The 25,112-nt window shown below is 36.8% G+C and overlaps 1 protein-coding gene across 16 annotated transcripts in view; it reads left to right on the top strand.

The window, feature by feature from the left end:
* The window catches only part of Mast4 (microtubule associated serine/threonine kinase family member 4), a 555,412-nt gene that overhangs the window by 433,968 nt on the left and 96,332 nt on the right, over positions 1-25,112 (top strand). For all 16 annotated transcript variants that reach the window (XM_048806078.1, XM_048806082.1, XM_048806083.1 and 13 more), the window contains one exon: positions 9,150-9,238. In XM_048806078.1, coding sequence (XP_048662035.1) covers positions 9,150-9,238 — 89 coding nt within the window. The remainder of the gene's footprint in view (positions 1-9,149; positions 9,239-25,112) is intronic.

The following is a 25,112-nucleotide window of genomic DNA, read 5'->3' as shown; positions in this document are numbered from 1 at the left end:
TCTTCTTTTCTTAGAGTGCCACTTCCCTTTCATGTTGGGAACAAATGGGAGGGGACTAAGCACTAAAGTAGGGGGTAAACACACAACTTATTTTAATATACACTTGGCAGTTTTCCTGTTGCTTCTCCATTTAGGAAACATTTCCTTCTACTTCTGCCATTATCCCAGCTTTGACATTCAAGTCATTAGCAGAATGTCATTTTGCAAGATACTGAATTAGGAGCAGCTAGCACCAAAATGCAATGAACAGAAAGAGACTGGCTCCTTGCCACATGACTTTGCCTCACAGAAAAGAACAAAGTGGAGCTCTGATGCCGCTGTGCACGTTTGTGTGTTTGTGTTCTGGTGGTGGAGGCACATGGAACGGGGCAGTGCACTTGTGGGCACAGCGGTGTGCCAGACTGCCATACAAAAGCAAAATGCTTTAGAGCTGGAAGGTGTTCAACAGCCATGCTGTTCATTCCGGGCTGAAATAAATTTCTATTGAGTGTCATGCAAATGGAGATTCTGTAGCCCCAGAAGTAATCTTCTCTCACTTTTGTGGGTCAGAATGGAGTGGTCTTGGAGTCCTTGCAGCCCGAGAGAGGAAACAGACCTTTGTATTTTGGGGGAGGAAACAGCTTTTTATTTTTNAAAAAAAAAAAAGTATTTGTGACAGGCAATCTCTAGAGATTAAGAGATTATTTTTTAAAATCCTGTGAACTTTCATAGGGTGAAATTTATGATGTAGATTTACTGATGGGTAATTTTCAGTGCTTAGTATATACTGTGAAATTCTAGTGTTTGTTTATTATGAAAATACATTCAAAAGCTGGTTGTGAATTTATCTTACACTTCAGATAGCAACAAATTTTTGTTGTACCTCTCTTCCAGATTTTGCTTAGAATGTAGTTATCTGTGAATCAATATTCTATTTTAAATACTTTGAGAGTATCTTCATTTTCTTATCTCCCACAGTATTTTGTCCATAGGAAAAGGCTCTCCGTATATATTTGTCACATTGGATAGTGCCTTATTAACATCTGCATGTTCAGCTTTCTCTTTTTCTTCTATGAAGACAGAAAATTGGGCCAGACCTCTCTGTGAGTTTTTCTTAATGGATTAGTATTTCTAAGAAGCACTATAAAGGCTCTGTGTGTGTGTGTGTATACACACATACATGCAGGCATATATGTACATATATCTATGTGTATATGTCATCTTTTACTATATATACATACATATATATTCCTATTCATTTTCCTCAGAATTTTTGAAATCTCAAAAGACCTATACTTCACTTTGTAATTATCCTAAATTTTTTGTTCTTAGGTGAAAACAGCATGAGCAACCATTCATCCCTACTATAATTAATGCCTTTAAAAAGAGCTTTTTCTGCTAATGGAAAAGTTTAGTTAGGTATCAAGCCAACCATGTCAACAATTACATCACCCTGATAACTATGAACTAGGTTATTAGTTCATGCAAATATGCAAAAGCCTGAAGCACTGGAGCTTGGTAGTTGTTGCAGAATCAGCACTTGCTGATTCACCAGTGCTTTGGAGGCTGTACAAAGAATATGGACTAATAAGTAATGTTTGCATTGAATTCTGTGGCCATTTTTGTTCAGATTTTTAAAATAAAATGATCTATTTAAAACAGAATTATAGGCAATGAGAGTGCATTTGGGATGCACATCAACTTCACTTCCAAACTGGTCTTCAACTATCAATTTTGCAGCTGGAATGATCCTTTTAAAACAGAAGTCAGACTGTGTTCAAAACTCTCCAAGAGCTTCCATTTTCACTCAGACTAAAAATCAGACTTTGTACTGTGGCCTGCAAGATACCAAGATGTGCTTTTTGTCTTTCCCCTCTGCTCTGGTCTTCTGGACACCCCCCTCCCCTAAAAAAAACACAAACACACACACACACACACACACACACACACACACACATACTTCTGCCTCAGTGGTCTGCTTGCTGTTTCAGCAGCACTCATGCTTCAGGGCATTTGCTCCTACTGCACTTTCACTTCCTCACTTTCTGGTTTTCCCAAATATCACCTCCCCAGAGAGGCCTTTCTTGAACACCTGTTTAAAATCTGAACTTCTCACTCCAGTACTTCCTACCTACATCTGCCTTACTCTTCCTCTATCACCATCTCACACAGTATAAATATTACTAATTTATTGTGTTTACTATCTGCTTCCCTCCCAAAATGAGGCCAGGCATTTTTGTTTGTTCAGAATAGTGCCTAGCATTTCCTAGGCACTCAAAAAGTAATTTGCTGAATGATTTAATGAAAGCCTGAAGGAACCTGGATTTTAGGGGCCATAGGAAAGACACCAGCAATCCCTAACTTCATAAGCTACAAAGCATATGTGACAGAGACAGAAATAGTAAAGCTTTGTTCTCTGTTGCCTTCAAGAAGTAATAGTGCTTATCTGGCCAGCCATGAGGTATGACCTTGTGTTGTTCAGGAAAAGTGGTGGAAATGTTGACTTGAAAATGCCCTGAGAAAGGAGTGATTGATTTACATGAGGAAGACAAGTTACTTCTGGGAAAAGTAAGACAAAGGCAAAGATAGAGATTTGGGGAGGCAGCAATAAGCAGAATTTAGGGAAGAAGTATCCAAAGAAGATTTTAAGGAAGATTTTCTTGCATGATACAATTTTTCTTTCAAGTACAGCTCTTATTAAAGATATTTTGCAAGGCTTTTGCAATTAGATTTACAAATTCACAGTCCTAGATATTTAAGGTTGCAAAGAGGAAAAAGAAATGTCCACAATATGTAATTTTAGAACATTTAAGAATCCTAAAAGTCTTAAAATGTGTCAAATGAATAATTTAAAAAAGAAATGAATTAGACCCATATTTATGTTGCCATGGTTAAATCTCAAAATATAACATTGAGTAGAAAAAAGATAGTTATAGAATATCTATAATGTAATGTGCATGCTCAAGTATAATTTATCCAAAATTCAAAAACCTTACTGTCATACAAAATGAACACATGTGAAAGATTTAATTTAAAGTATTAATTAATTAGAACAGTAATAATATATTAAAGCAGATCAAAGGAAATTAAAAAAAACATATATATGAGCATATATATGAAGTCAAGGATTATGAAATGAATTGCTTGTGGATGCAAAACTGGTTAATATCTTATAGCATTGTGATATTAAAGGTTTGAGGTCATCTTTCTATATTGGAGGTTGTCAGTTGTATCTCCACCAGGCAAAAATTATTTATCTTATTATGGACAAGAATCATTAGCATTACTATCAGTTATCTATGACTTAACCTTTAACCCTGGCAGTTTTAAAATAGCCAAGTCAACAGAAAGGCAGTGAAATATGTTGTCTTTAAGAGAAATCCATTATTTTTTTTTTTTTTTGCACAATTTCCAGTCTTTTCGGTTTTTCCTGATATGTGATTCCACTAGTTATAATGTAAAATTGTACTCATTCTGCTCACTGTACATATACATTATACATATTTGCTCATTGTACATACGCTACAGTAGTACCAAAAATGAATGGGAAAGCTATAAGCCAAAGTTCTTTGAGTACTTGCCCATTTGGAGGATGGAAGAAGTTACTGGTTTGAATGCCAGAAATCACATTTTCCCTATCTTTAATATTTCTGTGTGTGTGTGTGTGTGGACATATATATGATAAACAATAATATATACATATTTACAGAAATAAATATGTGAATGTATATATTTCTATAAATAGAAACATGTATCTGATATATGTGGTATGATACCTTTATATAGGTAGATATAGGTTTAATATACATATTTACATATATGTATATGAAACCTATTTATCACAATATGATAAATGATATAGTTGTTCATTTCAGAGTGGTAGGGATTGTTGGATTATTTTTATATCTTTAAAAAATTTCTTAGTCAAAAAAATTATTTATGACTTTCTCTCATGTGGTCCAAGCACTTCATTGTAAATGTGTGGAAACTAAAATTTACCTATCTTATCACATTTATGCAGCTATTCATTAGACAATTTTTGTCTCCTGGGCCTGCTGTTTCCTCTATTTCAACCTTATTCTCTGTTTAAGAAATATTTAAGTGTTCAGATTCAACTGTGGTTTTAGGTCATAGTTAGCAAGTGTTCACGGATGGTAAAGCTTTGGTTTGTAATTGGTCTCCTGTGAAAATTCGTCAAAATTTTTATCAAGATGAAATAGTAAATTGTAGATTTGCTTCCCATTATAGCTGGGACTCTTCTTGTTTAATCCACTGTCATTACTGCCCTTCATTGGCAGTTTGTCATGTGTTGTAGAGAGTATTGACCTTTTAAGCCACCTGTGAAGGTAGTGCTGACTGCTCTTGGGGGGGTTTCCCCTTCTCATTTGTCTTGTCATAATTAACATGCCAGAATTTATGTCTCAAGGTGAATGTTCAGTTAAAATTAAATGGGATTCCAGCTACTTAGTACATTGTAGAAGGCCACATCCTGCTGAGCTTCACAACTTTTAGAGAGTCAGTAGGAAATGGTTAAATCTTTTTGTCAAAAGACATGTGAGAGATGTCAAAAACAGAACCTGCCAAACTTTTCTTATAGAGCCCTGAGCTTAAGGACAATTTAGGCAAAAATGGAATGTGGGTGGTTTGGACCAAGAATTCCTACCCTCCTTCCGTAACCTTCTGTCCATCAGCTTATTAGCCCATACTCCTCTTTGTGCTCACCCCAAGTCAGGCTTGACTTAGATGATGAAATGCATGAGCTATCTTTTCATCTTCCAAGCAAATGGAATATGCTGTTTGCAGTAATTAAGAGAATGAGGAGCTCATTGTGCAACTGCTTTGGTGATGGTGACAGTGAACTTGAGGAGCAGGGGTGGTGTCCTGTTTAATCTTTACCTCACCTGCCCAAGCAAAACCATGCAAACAAATACAACACTTCCTTGTGGTGGCCTCACATCACTCTCCAGTGCCCTTCAGACTGTGACACTCCTACACACAGTGTTCTGCCCCATCGGCTTTCCTCCCTACCCTCCAGGGACAGCCAGTCCTACTCATACCAAAACACTCATCCTCTGTCCACCTTCCCATTCTTCTCAGACCCTCAATCCATGGTTGGTAGGGCATACTTCTTGTGCCCTGTGTAGGAGCCTTGTTTCTGTGCCTTTTAGTTGTCCCTGGGTGGATCTTTCCAGGGAGGAACCAGATGAATGAGGTAGGAAGTGCTTTCTTGTGATTATCAGTTCTAGTCCTAATCCATTGTTTACCTTTGTCTCAAGTTGCTGTCTTCTCTACCTAACTCTGGTTTTATAAGAAAAGAATCCATGCCATTGTGTTAATAGGACAATGAGAGTCACCTTCCAAATTCAGAGAACAAACTGGGCATGTTCTCCACAGGAACAGTAAGTCTTTCCATGTGAATTCAAGTAGAGAGGACTAAGAGGAAGAAGCACTTTGTGAAAAGTGGGTGTTGGTTTGACTTTGAGATTGGATTATGGGCAGGGCAAAAGGACTCTACTTCTCCTTGGGTGAGGCTGAAAGAACGCATTTGAGGATGGAATGCTGAAACTTGAGTTCATAACTCAGGTTTCTTTAGTGTTGTTTTTGTGGTCATACACCTATGTCCCTAATGGAGAAAACTTTTTATGAGGCCAAATGTTAGAAATAGGATAAATTACGAGAGAGGTCTGCTAAAGAAGTGGCATTGTTTTGTTTTACCTGATAGGTCATCCCCTGTTTTTCCCTTAGGTAACTCTGCCCAAGAAAAGCAAGCCAGAATTGACTTAGTCATGCTGGTGAAAGGGAAGAAATGTTTATTTTGCCTAAATGATGCTTCCATTATTTTAATCATTTCATGGATAAATGAGTAGGTGTGGTCATGAACACCTGGGGAGCCTGACTCATGCTCGAATGCCTTAAGCTTCTCCTTTCCTGGGCAGAAAAATGCATGAGACACCCAGATGAATAAATAATCACCATAGAGTTCAGTGCAGCATTTTGCACCATGAGAAAATGACATGAACAATCAAATCACACTACATTTGTTATTATTAATGGAGGTAGTACCCTGTATTGTGCAATTTATGCAAATACTCAGAGGGCCAGCCCACCTGGAGCTTCCTTATCTTGGGATTCAATGCAGATTGTAGAGCTGTGTGTAGCTGTAGCATGCACAAGGCCCTGGGTTCAATCCCCAGTACTCCCCTCCACACACACACACAGATTGCATTTCATTTATTAGGTATCAGCTACCGAAAGCAATAAGATAAGGTGATACTCAGAAGTACTAGAAGTGGTAGTTTTGAGATAGACAGACCTTCCCCTCCCCCACCTGGATATTCCATAGAACATCTCAGTAGAGTCCCAAATTTAAAAAGTATCAATATATATACAGATCTAGGTATTGGGGCTTAAATGCAGAATAAATTGCCCCTTTACCCTAAGAATGTTAGCAACAAATTGTTTTATGAGTCCAAGCTCCTAATTCTTTTTTTTATTATTTATTTTTTAGTTTCCAGTGGGTACAATATTTTATTTTTAGGTGATGCTGAAGATCAACCCAGTGCCTTATGCATGGGAGGCAAGCATTCTACTACTTAAGCCACAACCCCAGCCCCTATTTCTTCTTCTTCTTTTTTTTTTTTTTGTTTTTTTTCAAGAATGTATTTTATTTTATATAATATTTATATAATATAATTTATTTTATTTAATTTAATATATTTTGACATATTTACATGGAATATAACTTCCCATTCTTATGATTGTACATGATGCGGAGTCACACTGGTCGTGTGTAAGTATAGAGATTTATTTCATGTACACATGAAAATCAGGTTTGATCTGTATTCTATAAACTCTGGTTTTGTTATTTGGGGGGCATTTCATGTTTGATAGCTCCCTGTTTGACTTTTGAGATTTAAGAAAGTTCCACATCTGTGATAATTTTAATGCCATCCCTAGCTTCATGTTGAAGATTGATGGATTATCAAAGGCACTTTTGATTGTATAGTGTGCTCAGATTATTCATGGCATTTGTCAGTGAGCTATGCCTCCAATTATTTAAATAAAACCCATCTTCAGGTTTTACTTATACATTTATTTTTGAGATTCTTTTGGATCATATTTTTGGAATTACAGTTGCATCTTTTTTTGATAGACTTTAACTGGTACAATTGTGACATTTTTGTTTATGTTTTTATTTTTTCTGAATCTGAATTGTTGGCTATTTCGCTTTCTGGGTTTTTCTATATGGTTCTTCGGAAACTTCAATTGTTAAAGGTTTTCCTGAAGCAGTGTCATATTTCACTGGATAAGATGGTCATTGGATTGCTACTGATATTGATACAGATATCTTATTTATTTTATTTTCATGTATAAACATTAATAATTAAATGTTAAGAAAAATCTTTATGAATTATATAGATAAAATACTAAATATATAGAATACAAATAGCCTTTTTAAATATAATTAACCCGATTTTCAGTTAATTTGCTCAAACAAGTTTGCTAAGATTTCCAGGATATAAGCTTGTCATTTATAATTTGTTTTATTAACATCAGTTAGTTAATAAGTCTAGTATTCCATTACTGAAATGGAATGAGACATTAATTTAACACTAAATATATTATATAGTATCTTTTAAAAACAATCAGACTATTTGATTTAATGAAGATGAATTTAATAGGTTGAATACAGTTCTTGATAGATGAGTTGATAATATCACAATCCACCTTCATAGTTAAGTATCAAGGGTCTATTCTTATTCAACAACTTCTTTAAGGCTAAGTAAACATGATCATAATTAAACTCAGATAATACTAGAAAATGTTGATTGCTACAGTCAGGAAAATAAAAAATTTAGCCTGACCTTAAGAAATTATGAATGTGAATGTTGACAAATGATAATAAGGAGCAAACACCTAAGAAAGAGGACAGGCTCCCAAGTCAATATTGCTAGAAGAAATTGAGTTTGGGTTTGAAATGTATTCCTTGAATATTTAGAAATGTCCCTTTTAAATATTTTATCCAAACCCTGAAATGTGTCAACTCTTGTACCTATTAGGAGTCAGGGGAACACTGTTTCTGGAACCTGGCATAACAGAGGCCTGGCCTGAGTAATAATAGCATCACACTAAACTGTTAATGATGGTTGAGGGCAGCCCAGTAGGGGATGGTGGAGTCTTGACACCCTGAACACTGTTACAGAGGAGGTGAGGGAAGTAACTTGTCGGGGGGTTATCCCCTTTTTCTAACTACTGTACTGGTGATGGAGAACAAAGTGCCCATCTGCACTGAAGGAGAGCCATCCAAAATGGGATAACACCCACTTCACTGTCAATGGTTTTGTGTTTGCCTATTCTTTGAGCCTTGAGAAAGTTACTTTGGAATTGAATTAGCCATTTTTTAACCTTCTACTAGCAGAAACAGAAAAAGTGCTTTGTGGCCATGTATAGTAATTTATTTCTATTTACTGGGTATTCAAGATACAACCAGTAGCTAGCATGCTTGTAAAGGGCCATCAGTATTATCTTAAAGGTACTAGAATCTGTTTTGTGATTCCAAAACATGTACCTTAATGAAGAATTTGAATTCAGTGTGCAAGATGAAAAATGAATGAGTGGTGAAGAACATTTATCTTAGGCATCGGCTGTGCTATTGACAAAAGGCACAAATATGAAATTTGTCTAAATAATTAGATTTTTAATTAGTGCATCATTGTAAGATTAATGTCATTGCGCTTCATTGCATGTAATTTTCTATTAGAAATTTCATGTCAACAAAGATGCTACCTGTGGTTTGCTGATTTGAATCCTTAATTTATCACTTGTGCATATGGCATGTCACATATTTGCAGACAGGAGCTGAAAGAAGGCATGTGATTGTAGCTTCACTGGCAGTGAGGAATATTGATGGTATTATGCTATATGAATGCATTACAGTTTCTAATATTCAGTTGACTGCCATCCCTTGAATATTAGTGGATACTTAGTAATTTGCAATAATGTTAGCAATAGCATGAGCAAATATTCCAGGTGGTTCAAACTAGTCTGTTCCTCCCTTGGACATGCTTGAACATTGTTAGTGCTATATTCTCCCTTAAAACTGGTTTTTCTTTTGAATATTGTTAGTGCTATATTCTCCCTTAAAACTGGTTTTTCTTTCTTTTTGACAGTTGTCGAACAAGCAACCGGAAAAGCTTGATAGGCAATGGACAGTCACCAGCATTGCCTAGACCACACTCGCCTCTCTCTGCTCATGCAGGTAACTGATCATCATTTCTTGAGGGTTGTCTTATTTCTTTTTTTTAACTTCTTAAAAGAATTCAGGCCTTTTGAGATCCAGTTGTGTATTTGCATCTATCTTCGTTTGCCTATTGTTTTATCAATCACTAAGTTATTCTTTTCAAAATACAGAATTCCTTTTTACATATGGTCCTTCTTCAGTTATTACTTTTTTCCTTTTATAAATTTTCAGATGATGTGAGACATTTGAAATATGCTTGGGTAGATATGGTAGCTCATATAAAGAGGATAAGTGTTGAGAATTATTCAGTGTATTTCTCCCTAAGCTTGAACTTGTCTATTAGATGGACATTGTGAGGATGATGAAGATTCAACATATGAGGCCATGACTTCAAATACTTTATAGAACTATAGGGATGTGAGGGACATAGTACAAAAACTCTGCAATGAATGCTTTTTTGTTGTTGTTGTTGTTGTTTTTTGCTTTGCATGCTTTTAAATCTCAAGTTAGTTTTTTGTCTTTAGTTCTACCTAACGTGATTCAAAGAAGAGAAAGGTTAATTCCAATCAGAAAAGTCAGGGAGAAATAGAAGGAGCTGCTTGCTCAATATGTTAAAAGATGGTCAAGGTTTTGGCAGGTAGAATTGAAATGAAAGAAATAATTCCCAGTATGTGGCTAGAGTAGGGGATGTACATGCTCGATTTTACAGAGAACTTGAAGAAAGAAAGGCAGATGAAGGTCAGGGAGTTGAAGGGCTTTTGACACTGAGCTTCCCAGGATTTTGAGGAAGATCTGTGTTTTAGGAAAGGGTCTTCAGGACTGTGAAGGATTAGGGTTGAAAGAGTGAGTGTAGCCTGATTTCCATGGTGCTCTTGGGAAAACTATAGTTTGACACTGATGGGCTCTTGGATGCACTTGGTTTCATATTTAGATGTCAGCCTGTCACTGACCCCCCACCAAGGCAGGAGTCACTCCAGTTGAGGGTGAGAGTTGACTATTATGGTTGGAAGAAGAAGAGAGAGTTGATCCTCTGGAATGACATATTATTTTACCCACAGCAATCACTAAAAGGTGGTAAAATAAAAACATAAAAGATGAGTTGGTAAAATTGTGGTACTATAAAATGACCACTAACATCCATAAATGCTTTTCCCAGGAAGAACTTTAGAGAAGCTCTTGGAACTTGCAAGGATGTGCTTGAAACTCTGCAGGATAGCATCATAGGTAATAGTCAGACATTTGAAACAACCTAAATCTCCATCAGTTGGGAAATAGCTAAATGAACTACAGCATAGTCATATGTGAAAAACACACAAATGAACTAGCCCTACACATTTCTGCTTGGATAAAATTCACATGAATGTTGGGCAACAAAAGCAAATTTCAGAAGAACATTGCTCAAGCCATTTGTATAAAGTTAACATGGCACTACATACAATATTTTATTTAGGCATATATGTTTATATGTTATATATGTTGTGTATTTTACAACAGTATCTGCATATTTTAAAATGGTACATAAATATGTTTGTAATGAGAGTTTAAAGGAAAACACTGGTTTATTATTTACTTCTAAGAAGTGTGAAGAGGGGGGAATAATTGGGGTAAGGAGCACAAAGTTGGTGATATTATATTTCCAAAGTTGTAATGAACACACAATTATTTATGTTATTATCATTTATACTTTTGAAAATTCCACTAGATCACTGTAACAATAGTAAAGCCGATAGAGGGTCAAGCAAGGATAAATTGTATTTTTCCTCCTAAGCATTGTATTTCTCCTGCCCTCGGTGCAGAGCCTCGCAGTATTACTGGATGCTAAGTGAGTGATGAATCTGTTTCTTATTTACAATTCAATAGTGATTCAAGAAATATAATCTTAGCTGGGCACGGTGGTGCACACCTGTAATCCCAGTGGCTCAGGAGGCTGAGGTAGGAGGAGTCTCATAAGCTCAAGACCAGTCTCAGTAACTTAGCGAGGCCCTAAGCAACTTAGCAAGACCCTGTCTCAAAAGAAAAAATAAAGGGATGGAGACATGGCTCAGTTGTAAGCACTCCTAGGTTCAATCCTTGGTACCAAAAAAAAAAAAAGAGAAAAAATTTAATCTTACTCCTCTTTTGGTTGTGTTTAGCAATAATTTCACTATCCTTTATGTGACCGTTGATTAGTCTTTTATTGCTGTGATTTTCTTCAGTTCTAATGTGGAAAGGGAAGTAAATGTGGGTAAGACTTTAATGATTCTGTTAATTATTTTTCTTTTCTCTGTGTTCTTAGCTCAAATGATTTTCCCATCAGTGTTAATTTTTGAACTTGATTGGGAAAGTGGGCAGAGAGAAGCCTGTTGCATAGAGTGTGAGAGTATTTTTCTTCATATTGTGGAGCCATCAGCTTCTTAGAGGCAGTGCAAGTGAGTTTTTGTGAGAAGTGCCATTTATCACAGTCTGGTAGGTTCCTATTTTTGCGGAGGAAGAAGAAAATATAAACTGAGGTGCAGTCCTCATGTCTTGATCACAGGCAGTGGCTGTGACTCATGATACCTGCCACATCTCTGACTCTCCCTCTGTTGTCTCTATCCTGTGGGGATTCCTCAATATCTCCCATGTCTCTTCAGACACAGGAGAAAGAAAAGCCACTGCCTCTCAGCACTCATTAGTCTAGAACTCAGAGCTACGATTTATGTTGTTCTTTGTTGGATTGTAATCTTTTCTGGATTGTATGAGCCCAGCCTCGGTGGCACATGGATCACTAGAAATGGGCACATAAATTATTTGTGTATATGTATCAGGAATGCTCTGAGCAAAAACAGATATTGGCCTAGTATTCTGGAGCAGATCTTCACACATATTTGAGGAGCCGGGGGTTTCTAAAAGAATAGTAGACAGAACATTTTTTAAAAAGAAAAGTAGTGTGCTGGCACATGCCTGTAAACCTAGCAATTCAGGAGGCTGAGGCAGGAGGATTGAGAGTTCAAAGAAAGTCTCAGCAACTTAGCAAGAACCTATGCAACTCAGCAAGACCCTGTCTCTAATAAAACATAAAAAAAGGCTGGGGATGTGCCTAGATGGTTAAGTGCCCCTGGGTTCAATCCCTGGTACCAAGGGAAAAAAAAGAAAAGTAGAAAAATCACATGTGTTACAGGAAGTTTGTAAGCATGAAATACAATCCTGAAGTCCCCAATGAAAGGCTGTGTATGTCTCATAAATTAAAAATCTGTATAAAATAAGCAAAATAAAAAGAAAACGAAGTGTGAAAAGTATTTGTGTATCCATAAATGACTGCCCATCTGAGTGCCTTAGTAAAGAAGTAGCTTGTCTAAATTGATATGAAGTGGTGAATGAACCAACAGAAATGTGCAAAAGGCGTGAATATCATGTCATGAAAAAGAAGGCCCACAAAACATGAAATTTTATTTCATTGTTCTCATAAAACAAAAGTGAACCAGGATAATGAGATAGTATCATTGTCCCATAATGGTAAAATTGATAATTGATAAAATCCCAACATTGCAGAAATGTAGGGAAGCAGTCCCTTTTACATGGTGTGTTAATATGAATAAATAAAACCATTTGGTTAGTGGTTTGTAGGGTTGATTAAAGTTTCAAATTCATTTACCCCTTGACCCAGTGAATCTGTATAAACGAATTTATCTTACTGATATTCTCACAGAAATAACATCTTAACTGTAACATTGCTTATAACTAGAATGGAAAATTGTTGCCAGTTTTTTATTTAACTTGTCCTTCAGTGATGGACTGCTTATGTGTAGAATGATTCAGGCATAATAGCTGTACTTGGTTGTTATATAGAATGTGGTGAGCTTTTATGTGGTGGCAATGGAAAGATACCCAAGATAAATTGTAAGTACTAAGTTGTCTTTTCATGTTCATGTGCTTTAGAGTGTACACACACACATACACTCTGGTGTGCTCATGCATATTCATAGAGCATTTGTGGAAAGAGAAAGGAGAGATTGTTAGCTGTTTATTTGGGGGAATATGAAGGTAGGAAAATTAGCATGTAGTGCTTTTGTTATTCAAAAATAAGGTTCTAAAAACAATATTTACAGTAGTTTTCTGTTACTATATAAGAGATCACTAAAAAATAAGTGGCTTAAAACTGTGAACTTATTAATCTTATAGTTCTGTAGGACAGGGATTTGGGAAGCTTGCTTGAGTTGTCTGCTCAGTGCATCATAGGCCAGAATTAAGGTGGTGGTTGGGCAGACACTTATCTGTAGACTGGGAAAGAAAGCACTGCCAAGTGTATGTAGGCTGGGGAAAGCCTCAGAGGGACTGAGTGCTGCCTGACCCCATCCTGCCTGACCCCAAGGCTGCTCTCAGCCTCCAGAACTGCCCTTCTCATCCTCAAGCCAGCAAATCATACATCCAGGCATTCTCTTGCTTCAAGTCTGACATCTCCTCCTTCTGTCAGCTGGAGAAAACTTACTCTGTTGAGGGAATGTCTTTAAAATTCTGCCTAGCACAATATCACTTCCATACTGAATTTTAATTCAGATTGTTAGAAGTGTGAGCTTTGAGTGATATTTAGTCATCAGACTACATGGAGATAAGTGAGACTCATAAGATAACCTGAGGCTTTTAAAGTCCTAAAGTATCAAATGTAGGCAATCCTATGGGCCAAAATATTTATTCCTGTTTCTTCAAATTTGTTCTACTGGGAATTTGCAGGTGACTATTTTGATTCTTTTATAAGAGGGTTTCTGGGAGGAAAGAAAGGAGTCTTACTGTCTTATTAGGAAACTCTTAAGAATTATCAAGGAAATATACATAAATCTCCAAGTCTATGAAGATATGTAACTTTTGGTTAAAAAGGGATTCCATTCCTGAATGTTTACTTGCTACTGTATTTACTTGCTACTGTATCATGTCCATCTTTAAAAATACTTGCTACTGTATTTGGTGCAACTTGGTTCACCAAGCTCCTCCTCAAAGATCTAACTGAGCTAAAGGCGGCTCAGGGAGGTGAAAATAATCAGAGAAATGGAGAGATCGTATGAAAAAAATACAACTCCAAGAAGACAGTAAAAAAACATAGAAAAGCTTTGCAGTAGGCACATGGAGACTGGGCAACAAAATAAAACATTCCAAATCCCACTATTCAAAATGAGCCACTCTGAACACTTTGGTGTATATTGTATGGTACTAAGAATGCAGCCCAGGGCTGTGAACATGGTAGGCAAGAACTCTCTACTAAGCCATCCCTTTCCTGTTTTAGTTTATTTTGAGATCATGTGTTGCTAAGAGTTGCCCTGGCTGCCTCAGCCTCCTGGGATTGCAGATGTGCACCATTGATCCTGGCTTTTGTTTGTTTGAGGTATGGGGAATTGAACCCAGGGCCTCACACACAAACGGCAACTACTCTGCCACTGAGTTGTTCCTCAGCCCTCTATGAACATTTCAGGGCATATCTCTTCAGTAAACTCTGTTCACCAAGCCTCTTCCTCAAAAATATAACTAAGCTAAAGGAGGCCTAGGGAGGTGAAAATAATCTGAGAAATGGAGAAATTGTATGGATTGTTTGAAAACAATACGACTCCAGGAAGAAAACTGGAAAACCCAGAAAAGCTTTGCTATTTGTAAAGAGGAACCATAAGACATCATGTCCATCTTTAAAAATGAAATTTCATTCTCTCAAAAAAGAAGGAGGATCTTCCTCTTTTGAACTTGAAAGTCTTTTTTGAGCCACACATGAAAATCAGTCTCACCTCTTTACAACTTGTTTTTTTTTTTTGCATAGCCATTCTTCTCACCTTGATTGTATAACTCTTTCACCACATGTGACACTAAATTGGACTGGGGGTGGTGGTAAAGGCAGTGGTTTTACTGACAGGCAGGCTAATACAAATAATTGAACCAAATACTTACTGTGGTTACCAAAATGCATGTGATTGTGCCATTTTAAGGGTATGGCAAAACTTCGTAAGAGTCTGGGAATGAGATGGGGATAGGAAGAAATACTGAAGGTGGACTAATGAATTTAAAGATGACATCTGGGATAGAACAGGATCAGTAAGTATCTCAATGTGCTAGAGCTATCTCTGCAAGCATCATTTATGGTATAGCCCAGTGCCATCCTTGATATCAGCAAGAAACTTGGTAATAATCCACTGCCCCAATAATGTTACCTATAAACTTGAAAGATGTATAATCGAGTAGTAAGGAACTTATTAAAATCTGAGATTCTGGCCCACAACGGAAACCAAATACTTACTGTGGTTACCAATATGCATGTGATTGTGCCATGTTAAGGATATGGTAAAACTTCATAAGAAATTTTGTAGACTCTGTTTCCATGACTCTAATCTTCAAGCCTAATTAAAATACGATCTCCTGACTGTAAAAGTAAAGCTGGTTGTTGATAGAAACTAAGAGAAATCACATGAAAACATAACCCCCTTTAAATGCACTACTCAGAGATAACCGCACTTACCAGTGTATTATACCTCTCAGGTCTTTATGACATATGTATTGTGTGTGTCTGTCCACCTGCTTGTGTGATTCACAGGCCTGTGTTGAAACTCTAGTTCACTTCCCACTTGCCAGCACTGAATGTGTAGTTTTTAAGATCCTATTGATATAAGCCAAGCATAATATCTTAGTATTTTCAGTATGCATGATTTAGTACTATGGGATTTTAAATATTTCTATGCTCATTAACCATTTGTATCTCTTTTATTCATCTTTATTTTCACCCATCATCCCTCTTTTTTAATCAGATAACATTCTTTTCTAATTTGCCATTTGATTTTTTAAAGCCCCCCCACCCACCACCCAACTGCTGGAAGTTATTGCTTTGTTTAGTTTTTGTTTTGTTGATTTGTTTGGTAGTCCAATCCGTCAGCCTTTCTCTGACTTTTCCCATTTTTGTTGCTGTTCGGTGTTGTTGTAGTTTCAGTTTTCAGCAGGACTAGACTTGCTCTAAGCTCTTCTGCTCTGATCTCACTGCTTCCTGTCCTTCTTTATGCTTGACAAGTTTAATATCAGTGACGTGGTTCTTTCCTGTCTCCTACTCTTAGTCTCTCAGTATAGAGTGATGGTTTCCCAAGCAGTGAGCAAGTTTTTGACCAAAAGAGTTTTTCCAGACTTTCCTAAACTTCATAGCTATGTTACACAGAGGGAAGACTGTGAGCCAAGCAGGTGTCAGAATGGTTTCTGGCCGCTCCCCAGCTTCCCAGAGACAGTGATCTGCATCCTTTCTGTTCAGATGTTTGTGGGGCCCTCAGGACTTCATGAAGTACACAGAAGAGAGACTGTTGCTTGTAAAATTTTCTTCGCTGGTGAGAGCAACTTAGTGGAAATGAATGATTTTTGAGTTGGAGGATTTCTCCTTAGATAAGGTGAGACTAGGCGCATAGCCCCGAGTGTAATGGTGCCTTCATTTCATTTATTTTGTGACTTTAATTCAAAAACCTGCAGGAGGTTTCCATGCTTGAAATATTATTTACCAAACTGTTTGAATGTGCTTTCTAGACCTTTATTAAAAATATTCTTTTGGCCTGATGGTGACTTCCCCAGGTGCTTAAACATGAGGGCACAAGACAAATATTGTAGGTTCTTTGCTTCTTTATGTTTGGGGACTAGGAAAAAGCAAGATTATATGCCTGTAGAGGCATAGCCTTAACAGGAATTAAGTTTCTTGATGCCCTATATGATCACTTTCTTTAAAATGATATAAATTTAATTTTATTTTTCTCCAGGGGGATCATTGATATGATCTGCCATTGCCATATTTTCAAATACACAATAAGCAGGTCTCAAAAAAATCAACATAAACTTGTGAAATCTTGTCTTCAGTTTAAAGCACCTGAAGGTCCTCCTTGTAGAGTTTCATTTTATATTGGTTAAAATAAGCAAAATCAACTGAGTAAAATAAACTTTGATCCGCTTAGTCAGCCTTAAGTAGAGCATCACCTTGGGACTCACTCAATTTTATTAAAACCTTTAATGGCCTCAAGACCAGCTTTCTTAATTCAGTATGTGTGTTAGAACTCCATCATTTCACAATGCTGTGTGATTTTAGGAATTTCATAAATCAATTTCTCTGAATTATGAAGAATACCATCTTTTTATTTCGTGCTGTACTCACGGGGTTTTAGTACTTAGCCTTTGTGTAATTGTCAGTTGTTGGCTTGAGTAACCACACATTTTGCCCTTCCTGCTTAAGGAAAAGAATGATAAAATCAGATGGACTGACGTCAGCCCTGTGTTTTCCTAGTTTTCGGTGCTGCTTTGTGTTGAGTTACTAATCGGGTGTGTATACCAATATCATTATTCTTTGTTAATTCCTTTATGTAGATCCAGATGCCCTGTGACCTGCATTTGTCATTTCAGTCCTTTGAGAAGACTCTACGATTTACATGTAATCTATTCCTAATAATAATTTAATGACTGACATCTTTCATATTCCCCTAATCTCAATATAGGGAATTTAACTGGGGTGACCTGTGTTTTAACTTTTTATTCACTCCTTAATAATAAATTAAAGCCATTGGAAGCTGACTCCTAAATTTAATTTTTAAAGCTTCCATGTTTAACAAAAGTAATACCACCTTTATTCATTTATTTATGTGTTTATTTGTATGCTTTTTAAGAACATGGGCCCCCTGGGAAGCCACTCAGAAAGATTTTATTCTCCCATCCATTATAAGGGCTTTTCCTTCTGTTTTCAATTTTTTACAGTGCTCTCTTCTCTCTCTCTCTCTCTCTCTTTGTGTATATGTGTGTGTGTGTGTGTGTGTGTGTGTGTTTATTCATCAGCATGACTTTTCTTTAGGTTGAGTTGTTGAAGCACCAGTTATTAAGTCATCAAGCCCTTCACAAACAAATATTTTTCAAGTTAGAACTGACAGGACTTGGTGAAAACTTGGAGATGGAGTTGAGAGTAAGGTGATCAAAGCTGGCTTCTCCATGTCTCCCTAGGAGTATGAATGGTGGAGGGGACATTGTCCACAATGAAGGAGATAAAAAATAAAATAAACCAGGACTAAAGTAATGCCTAAGAGTTCACTTTGCTGAATGTTGGGTTTAAATGCTCATGAGACATGTAGGTGCATAAATAGACAGTTGTTATATAGTTTTAAAACTGAGAGGGCGAGTCTGGTTGGTTGATATCAGTTCGGAAGCCTTCACTCACAGATGGCTGTGTAAAAACCTTGGGAGGTGTGGAAATCATTGAATCTTTTGGAGTGAGAAGACAGAGCCCCAGGACTGGGCCTGTAATGCCTGCATTTCAGGTCCTGGAAGAACAGAAGGCCTGCAGGAGATAGAGAAGCATATCCAGAGAAGCAGCAAGGAAGGACAAGGTAGTGTCATAGGGTCCGAGAGAGAAGACAGGACTCGCAGAAAGAGGGAGAGGAAAATCCCATTATCAAGTCATCAAGCCCTTCACAAACATTTATTGAAAGTTTAAATAACTGCTTATATAAAAATTCCCATGCCTTCATTTAACTCTGACTAGAAATGCACCAAGTGTCCTAATGTAAGGCAAAAAATTGCTTCCCCTAAAAGGAGGAGTCCTCTTAATTACTGGCGCACTTCCAAAACCCTACAGAGCCTGTTACTTCATTGGTATATTTTGAAAGTAGTTTTAGCATATCTTGCCTATACCTTATCGATAATAGAATGTTTCAACAATTGCTAAAAGCAAAGAGGGTGTCATTGCTTTTCAGATGCTTTAATAAAAGTTTAAAGAGCAGTTAAGCAAGGCAGAATTTCACCAAATTCAGGAAATCTAAAAGTCTCTCTGTCTCTCTCTCTGTCTCTCTCTGTGTCTCTCTCTCTGTCTCTCTCTCTGTGTCTCTCTCTCTCCTCTCTCTCTCTCTCTCTCTCTCTCTCTCACACACACACACACACACACACACACACATATACACATACACATACACACATATATATTTTCTCTCTCTTCCTGGTACTGAGATTTGAACCCAGGGGTGCTCTACCACTTAGCTCCATCCCCAACCCTTTTTAATTTTTGAGTCTGGGTCTCATTAACTTGTCCAGGCAGGCCTTGGACTTGCCATCCGGCTAGCCTCAGCCTCTCAAGGACCTGGGATTACACATTGCACCCAGCTAAAATTGTCTATTTTTGATAGTAGGATAGATACCATAAATTTTTGAGATTACTCTTTCTGTGATAAAAGAGATTTTTATAAATTTTGGAAGGGAAAATATTCTTGAAAATGGGAGTCTCAAAATGGCTAATGTTCTTAAAGTTACTGAGATAGGAGAATTTTTTAATTTCATATTTTGTAAAATATTAGAAGTGAAAACCAAGATAATTGGCTCATTCACTGTGACTAAATTTAGAATAGACATTTTTAGATTTAAATCTCATAGAGTATGTAATTATACGCTTTTTTTTTTAAAAAGTATGTAGATCTCAACACATTAAATAGTATAAGTAACACGCATTATTGTATCTTCTAAATCCCTGTATACTTCAACCAACATATTAAAAATATAAATGACATGAATTATTGTATCCTCAAATCCTGCCAAGTTTACATATTCAAATTGGGGGAAAATAAACTTTTTTGATCAACCTGTTGAAAAATGGAGAATTACTTACCTCTAGATTATTTCAGTTCTAAGATATGACAGATACCCAGGAAGTAACTGATGTATTTAAAATCCTTGCTAAATCACTTCTCAAGTCTCATAGCCTCAGCCTGGACAGCTTTACTGACTGTCATAGCCACTGTGGCTGTGGTTTTTCTGGTCCTGTGGTGGTCTGGCTTATCCTTACCAGCTTATCCCTAAGTTATCTTGGATACTAAGTCAGAAATCCTCAGCTAATGTAAATTAAGACTGTTTCCCTGGGACCATTAGATGGTGAGAATGTGTAAATTTGCATCACAGTCAAACTAACTATTCCTTAGAGATCAAAGTACTAGAGGCTGGGGCCCATTAGCTTGGGGTTCTGCCAGCTGTCTTCCCTAGGTTCCCAGTGCCATTGCTAGAAATGCTAGATGCTCAGCACAACCAAAATGCCCTGCACCTATTAGGCAACCTGTAAGGGAAGTTTAAAAATATGTAATTTTAAATTCAAATATGCATGCTAAAGAGCATTTTACTTTTCTGGCGCATTTAAATATCATGTACAGCAATGCCATCTCTGTCTTTGAACTCACTCACTCTGGCATAATTACAATCCCAGCTATAATGATGCTTTAATGCAGATTTTGTATTTACTGTAGCAGTGTGTGAGTACTTCTGTACAAAAGCCATGTAAATTGCAGCTTTCTCAAGATCTAAGCTTTTATGTTAGGAGCAACAGTGGATAATTATGGAGCTTGTCATGAAGTGCTAAGGTATAGGTCCCCTGGTGGTAACCATCTGAGAGAGTTCAAGTATGGGGAAGAGGAGCCCATTAACACTCCTGTATGGGAGTTGGAGCAGATTTTGTTTTCCCAGGCTTGGGAGGAGAAAGGTAGAGAAAATTTAGAAGAGTGTAAACATAAGAAAGGTGGTATAACTTTAGGAAGAAGAGATGATCTTTGCTTAAAAACTGCCTAAAGTACTTTAAGTGTTTTAAAAATGTGTTGTTAAATTTTTTTTTCTGTTCACAAAAGCTGTACATATTCATTGTAGAAAACACAGGAATTATAAGAAAGTATAAATAAGAATATAAAAATTATGTATATTCTTATCCACCACTCAGAATTAACCTTAACAATTGGGTATATGTCTAAATATGTATATTTTATGTATCTGCATCTATTATAATGTTTATATATGCATATACTTGTGTATATGTAAACGTACATTTATGAATATATTTGTTTATACACGTGTGAATGTGGGATCATAGTTATAATTCCAGGTCAATTTCTTTTCTTTCTTTTTTTTCAGTACTGGTGATTGAACCTAGGGGTTCTCTACCACTGAGCTCTATCCTCAGCCCTTTTTAATTTTTATTTTGAGATAGGTTCTTATGGTTCTTACTAAGTTGTACAGGCTGACCTTAAAGTTGGGATCCTGCCTCACCGTCCCACATGGCTGGGATTACAAACGTGCATGACTAGATCATTTTATTTTGGTGGTATATTTTGAGTATTTTTAAAATATATCCATAACTGTCTTTAATTTAATGAACATAAAACTATTCCATTTTATGAACATCTCCCTAGTGAACATTACCCTACCTCCACTAGTGAACATTTTGGCTGTTTTCAGTTTTATTTCTTGTTTTTTCCTTGCAAGCATGTATGGTAAATAGCATAATACAGGTGTGGTCAACTCTAATTAGTTTCTCAGCTTAATCTAAGAAACTATGCTTTAAAGTGCGAGTCTTTTATTGTCTTATTGTGTTGTTGGGCCATCCATTATTAACTTGGATTTTTGAGGCCTAAAAGCCAGAGATTGTGTTCGTAGGAAATGTGCTTGCTGTAAATGGCATTTAATAAGCATCAGGAATGTGTTGTCTCAGCAGGAAAATAACTTGACACATATCTAAGTCCATCTCAAGTATGTTCTCTCTGGTTAAAAACAATAGCTGTTTGTATTAAACTTCCAGGAACTTTGTATCCAGTGCTATCATGGTGACCTGTTGGTATTAGTGAGGTAAATGAAAAAGGAACCACACTACGGCCGGAGGCTGTAGATGTTCACCTGTGTATTCTCCCAGGCACTGAGGACAAGACCCTAAGGTAGAAACTTCCACCTACTGTGTAATTAAGACTCCTGCAACCCGAAATCTTCTCATTGTGAGATTGCCAACAACTGATAATGTGTTAAATAGTGTACATAACACTGGTCCTAGGGGTATTGGCTCTGGGACTTCATCTACCTCTTCCCACATATCACCATTTTTACTCTGGGCAAGTCACTCTCTGGGTCCATCAAATGCTCTATCAAACGGGTTCTTCCAAAGGCCTCCATATCTATCAAATGAAAACAATAAACTTGTCTGTGCAACTACATATTTGCAATATATAAAGTACAACAGTGTGAGTTTTAAGTCACTTTTTAAGTGTTATAATAGATTAGAATTCATGACATGATTAGCATTGAGATGACATCATAGAGTGTAAATGTGGAGAAAACTAGAATACAGCCTTGATGGAGTGTGTGAGTGGGCTGTTGACCATGGAATGTGGTTCCCAAGTCACATTCTTCTCTGGAACACATTTGCAGGAGTCTGTCATATTTTCATCTTGGCCTACCATCTTTTGGCAGTCTCTTGGCTGGCATACTTACTCTAGTTTAGGACTGATTTGGGAAATTAATGGCACTTAAAAAAAATACTCTAGGGTATCAGAACCTCAGGAGTTCCAAAGGGGCTGCCTCAGTGAAAGGGTCTGGGAAAGGTGATCTGGGAGTGGGATTTACACCCACCATACCTTTACTTGAGGCTGGCCGGCCTTCCTTCCTCCCTCCCTCCCTCCCTTCCTTCCTTCCTTCCTTCCTTTTTTTCTTGTGCTGGCAGTTGAACCTAGGACCTCCCACATGCTAGGCAAGCATGCTACAATTGAGCTATATCCCCAGCACATTTTGGGCTCAGAATAATCTTTTGCTGTACACACATGTTTGAACACCATGCTAGGAACCCAAGACCCAGCGCAGCCAAGTGTTCAGGCTTGCTGGTGTTGCTGCCACCTCTAGAACCCGGCTTCCCAGGACTCAAGCTTTGGTACACTTTAGCAAGGCCTTGGTATCTGTCCCTGGTGATGCCTTCTGGAGAGATCAAGGATGACTTGGGCCAGCTCCAGAGTGAGCTTTGATTTACTCTTTGCATCATTATGTTTCTTCTGTATTATTCTATAAAAAAAAAAAAAAAACACACAAAAAACTTAGACATCACACCAAAAGTAGGTGAATAGGGTAGACTTCACTTTTCCAAAAAGATTGTACAGGTGTTTTTGTTTTTATGGTTATCATTTAGGTTATATTTTAAGAATAGGGGAAAAAATCTAATTTTAGGGGTGAACTGTATAGCTGTGTTGTGTAATAATGGTCAGGAGACAAGTAGGATACTAATAAGCCAACAGGTCTACTCCACCTGACCAAGGATGGTCAGCAGGGCCTGCACCTACCTGGGAAGCACTGAACTGAGGACAAGCACATTCCTCTAACCATCTGCTGCTGATTCTTATGGCAACATCTGCTGTCTTGGTAGAGTACCTTTGATACAGGGGCACCTAAAAATTTCCCTAAAGCATGAATGTTCTAAAGTGCTAAAGGTATCAGGTGTTGGTGAACAAAAGCCCAGCACTGAATTACATGGTCTATCCTCACCGTTTTATCCATAGATTGAAAGAAGTTATATTTAGGTTAATTTTCTTCAAGTTTTATCATAGTTTGCTGACAATCAAGAATCAAATAAGATTTTTGAACAATTCTCTAATCTTTATTTGGCCTTATTTCCTTTTCTGTTAAAAGAGAAGATTGGAATGAATATATGTGTATATGTATTTATTTGTGATACACATACACAATATTTATGGCTATATAATATATGACTATGATACTCATATTAATATATATTTTCTAATATGCATAATTATTATTTAATGCATATGTATTCTAATATTATTTAAAACATTTCTTCTAAGACTGCATAGAAAAATTGCATAGTTCTAGTTTCTTTTTTGCTTTAAAGAATATTTTTTCATCCTGTGTTCTCAGGATTTATATTGACTTTGCATTCTTTGTTGATGACAAATGATATTTTGGGCATCTAAAATATTAAAGGCAAGAGGGTAAGACTGAGTCTGGACTCCCACAGATATAAGATGGGAATGCATGCCTAAGGGAAATACAAAGCATGTGCTGGATATGGTCACTTTCTTTATTTCATCAGATTCTGAGGATGAATGTTCCACTTGGAAGGACTTTTAATGGGAAAACAGGTTGTCCTGTTGCCTGGGCCTCCCAGGTACTTTGAAAAGCCATTGAATTCCTTGTTTATACGGAGTAGTAATACATCTCACTTTGTAGTTATTACATCTATAAGCTGGAACAAGTAGGCCTAAAAGCCTGTTTTTGGACATGTTAGAATGTTCTGGAATTCTTTGGTAGTTACAAGTGACCAGTCATTCATTGAATTTAATTATTTAGTTAGTTATGAAAGTTTAAAGCAAGACAAAGGGCACCTCAGAGAAAGAATGTGCCCTGATTCAGTATCTTAAATAGGCCAAGTACAGGAAATCAAGTAAGTTCTGTAATCAGTTAAAAAAAAATGCTTGCTGGAGATCAGTCTGACATCCTTTGAAATTGAAAGAAAAATAATAAATGAATTGGTTTGTTCACAATTTGGAACTTTTGTGTCATTTTTTCAGTAGGAGATGTGAGTTTTAAATTTATCACTGGTCATTTTATTTGATAGTTTTGATTTTCTAAAGAGAAGGGTCAAATGCAAAATTTTTCTCCTCCTCTGGAGACCAGGTAGACTTTTAATATCAAGAAATGTACAAAAAAAAATGCTTTATCACCACCTGCTTCATCTGTGGTTTTATGGGGCTGCTTTAGTTCATCCCTCTTTTCTTACTGTTGCCATAAATGATGAATGCTCATATGAGGGGCCTTAACCAGTTTTGCCATGAAAATGTGCTTATCTGACCTTGAATCCTACTTACCATTTCATTTCCTGAAGCTGTGTTTCTTAGCAAATGGCTAGTTACAATGTCTAAATTGAAGTTACTATTACTAACATAACTCAATGAACAATTGACACATAAGTTGTGATTTGTTAGCAATTCATGCTTTTCTTTAAAATATCTGTTAGCAGCCTGTCACAACCTGTGACTTGTAAAACTACAGTAATAGAGCCTAGAACGATTCCAATGATTGGTCACATCTTTAGAAGAAATTACCCTTTTTACTTATGAAACAAATCTTATGTCACAGAATCTCAGGTCAGCAGTCAACT

Source organism: Marmota marmota, unplaced genomic scaffold (assembly GCF_001458135.2).
Source record: "Marmota marmota marmota unplaced genomic scaffold, marMar, whole genome shotgun sequence".
In the NCBI taxonomy this organism is placed as follows: domain Eukaryota; kingdom Metazoa; phylum Chordata; class Mammalia; order Rodentia; family Sciuridae; genus Marmota; species Marmota marmota.
The sequence above is the reverse complement of the archived record's forward strand: the minus strand, read 5'-3'. Positions and strand labels throughout refer to the sequence as shown.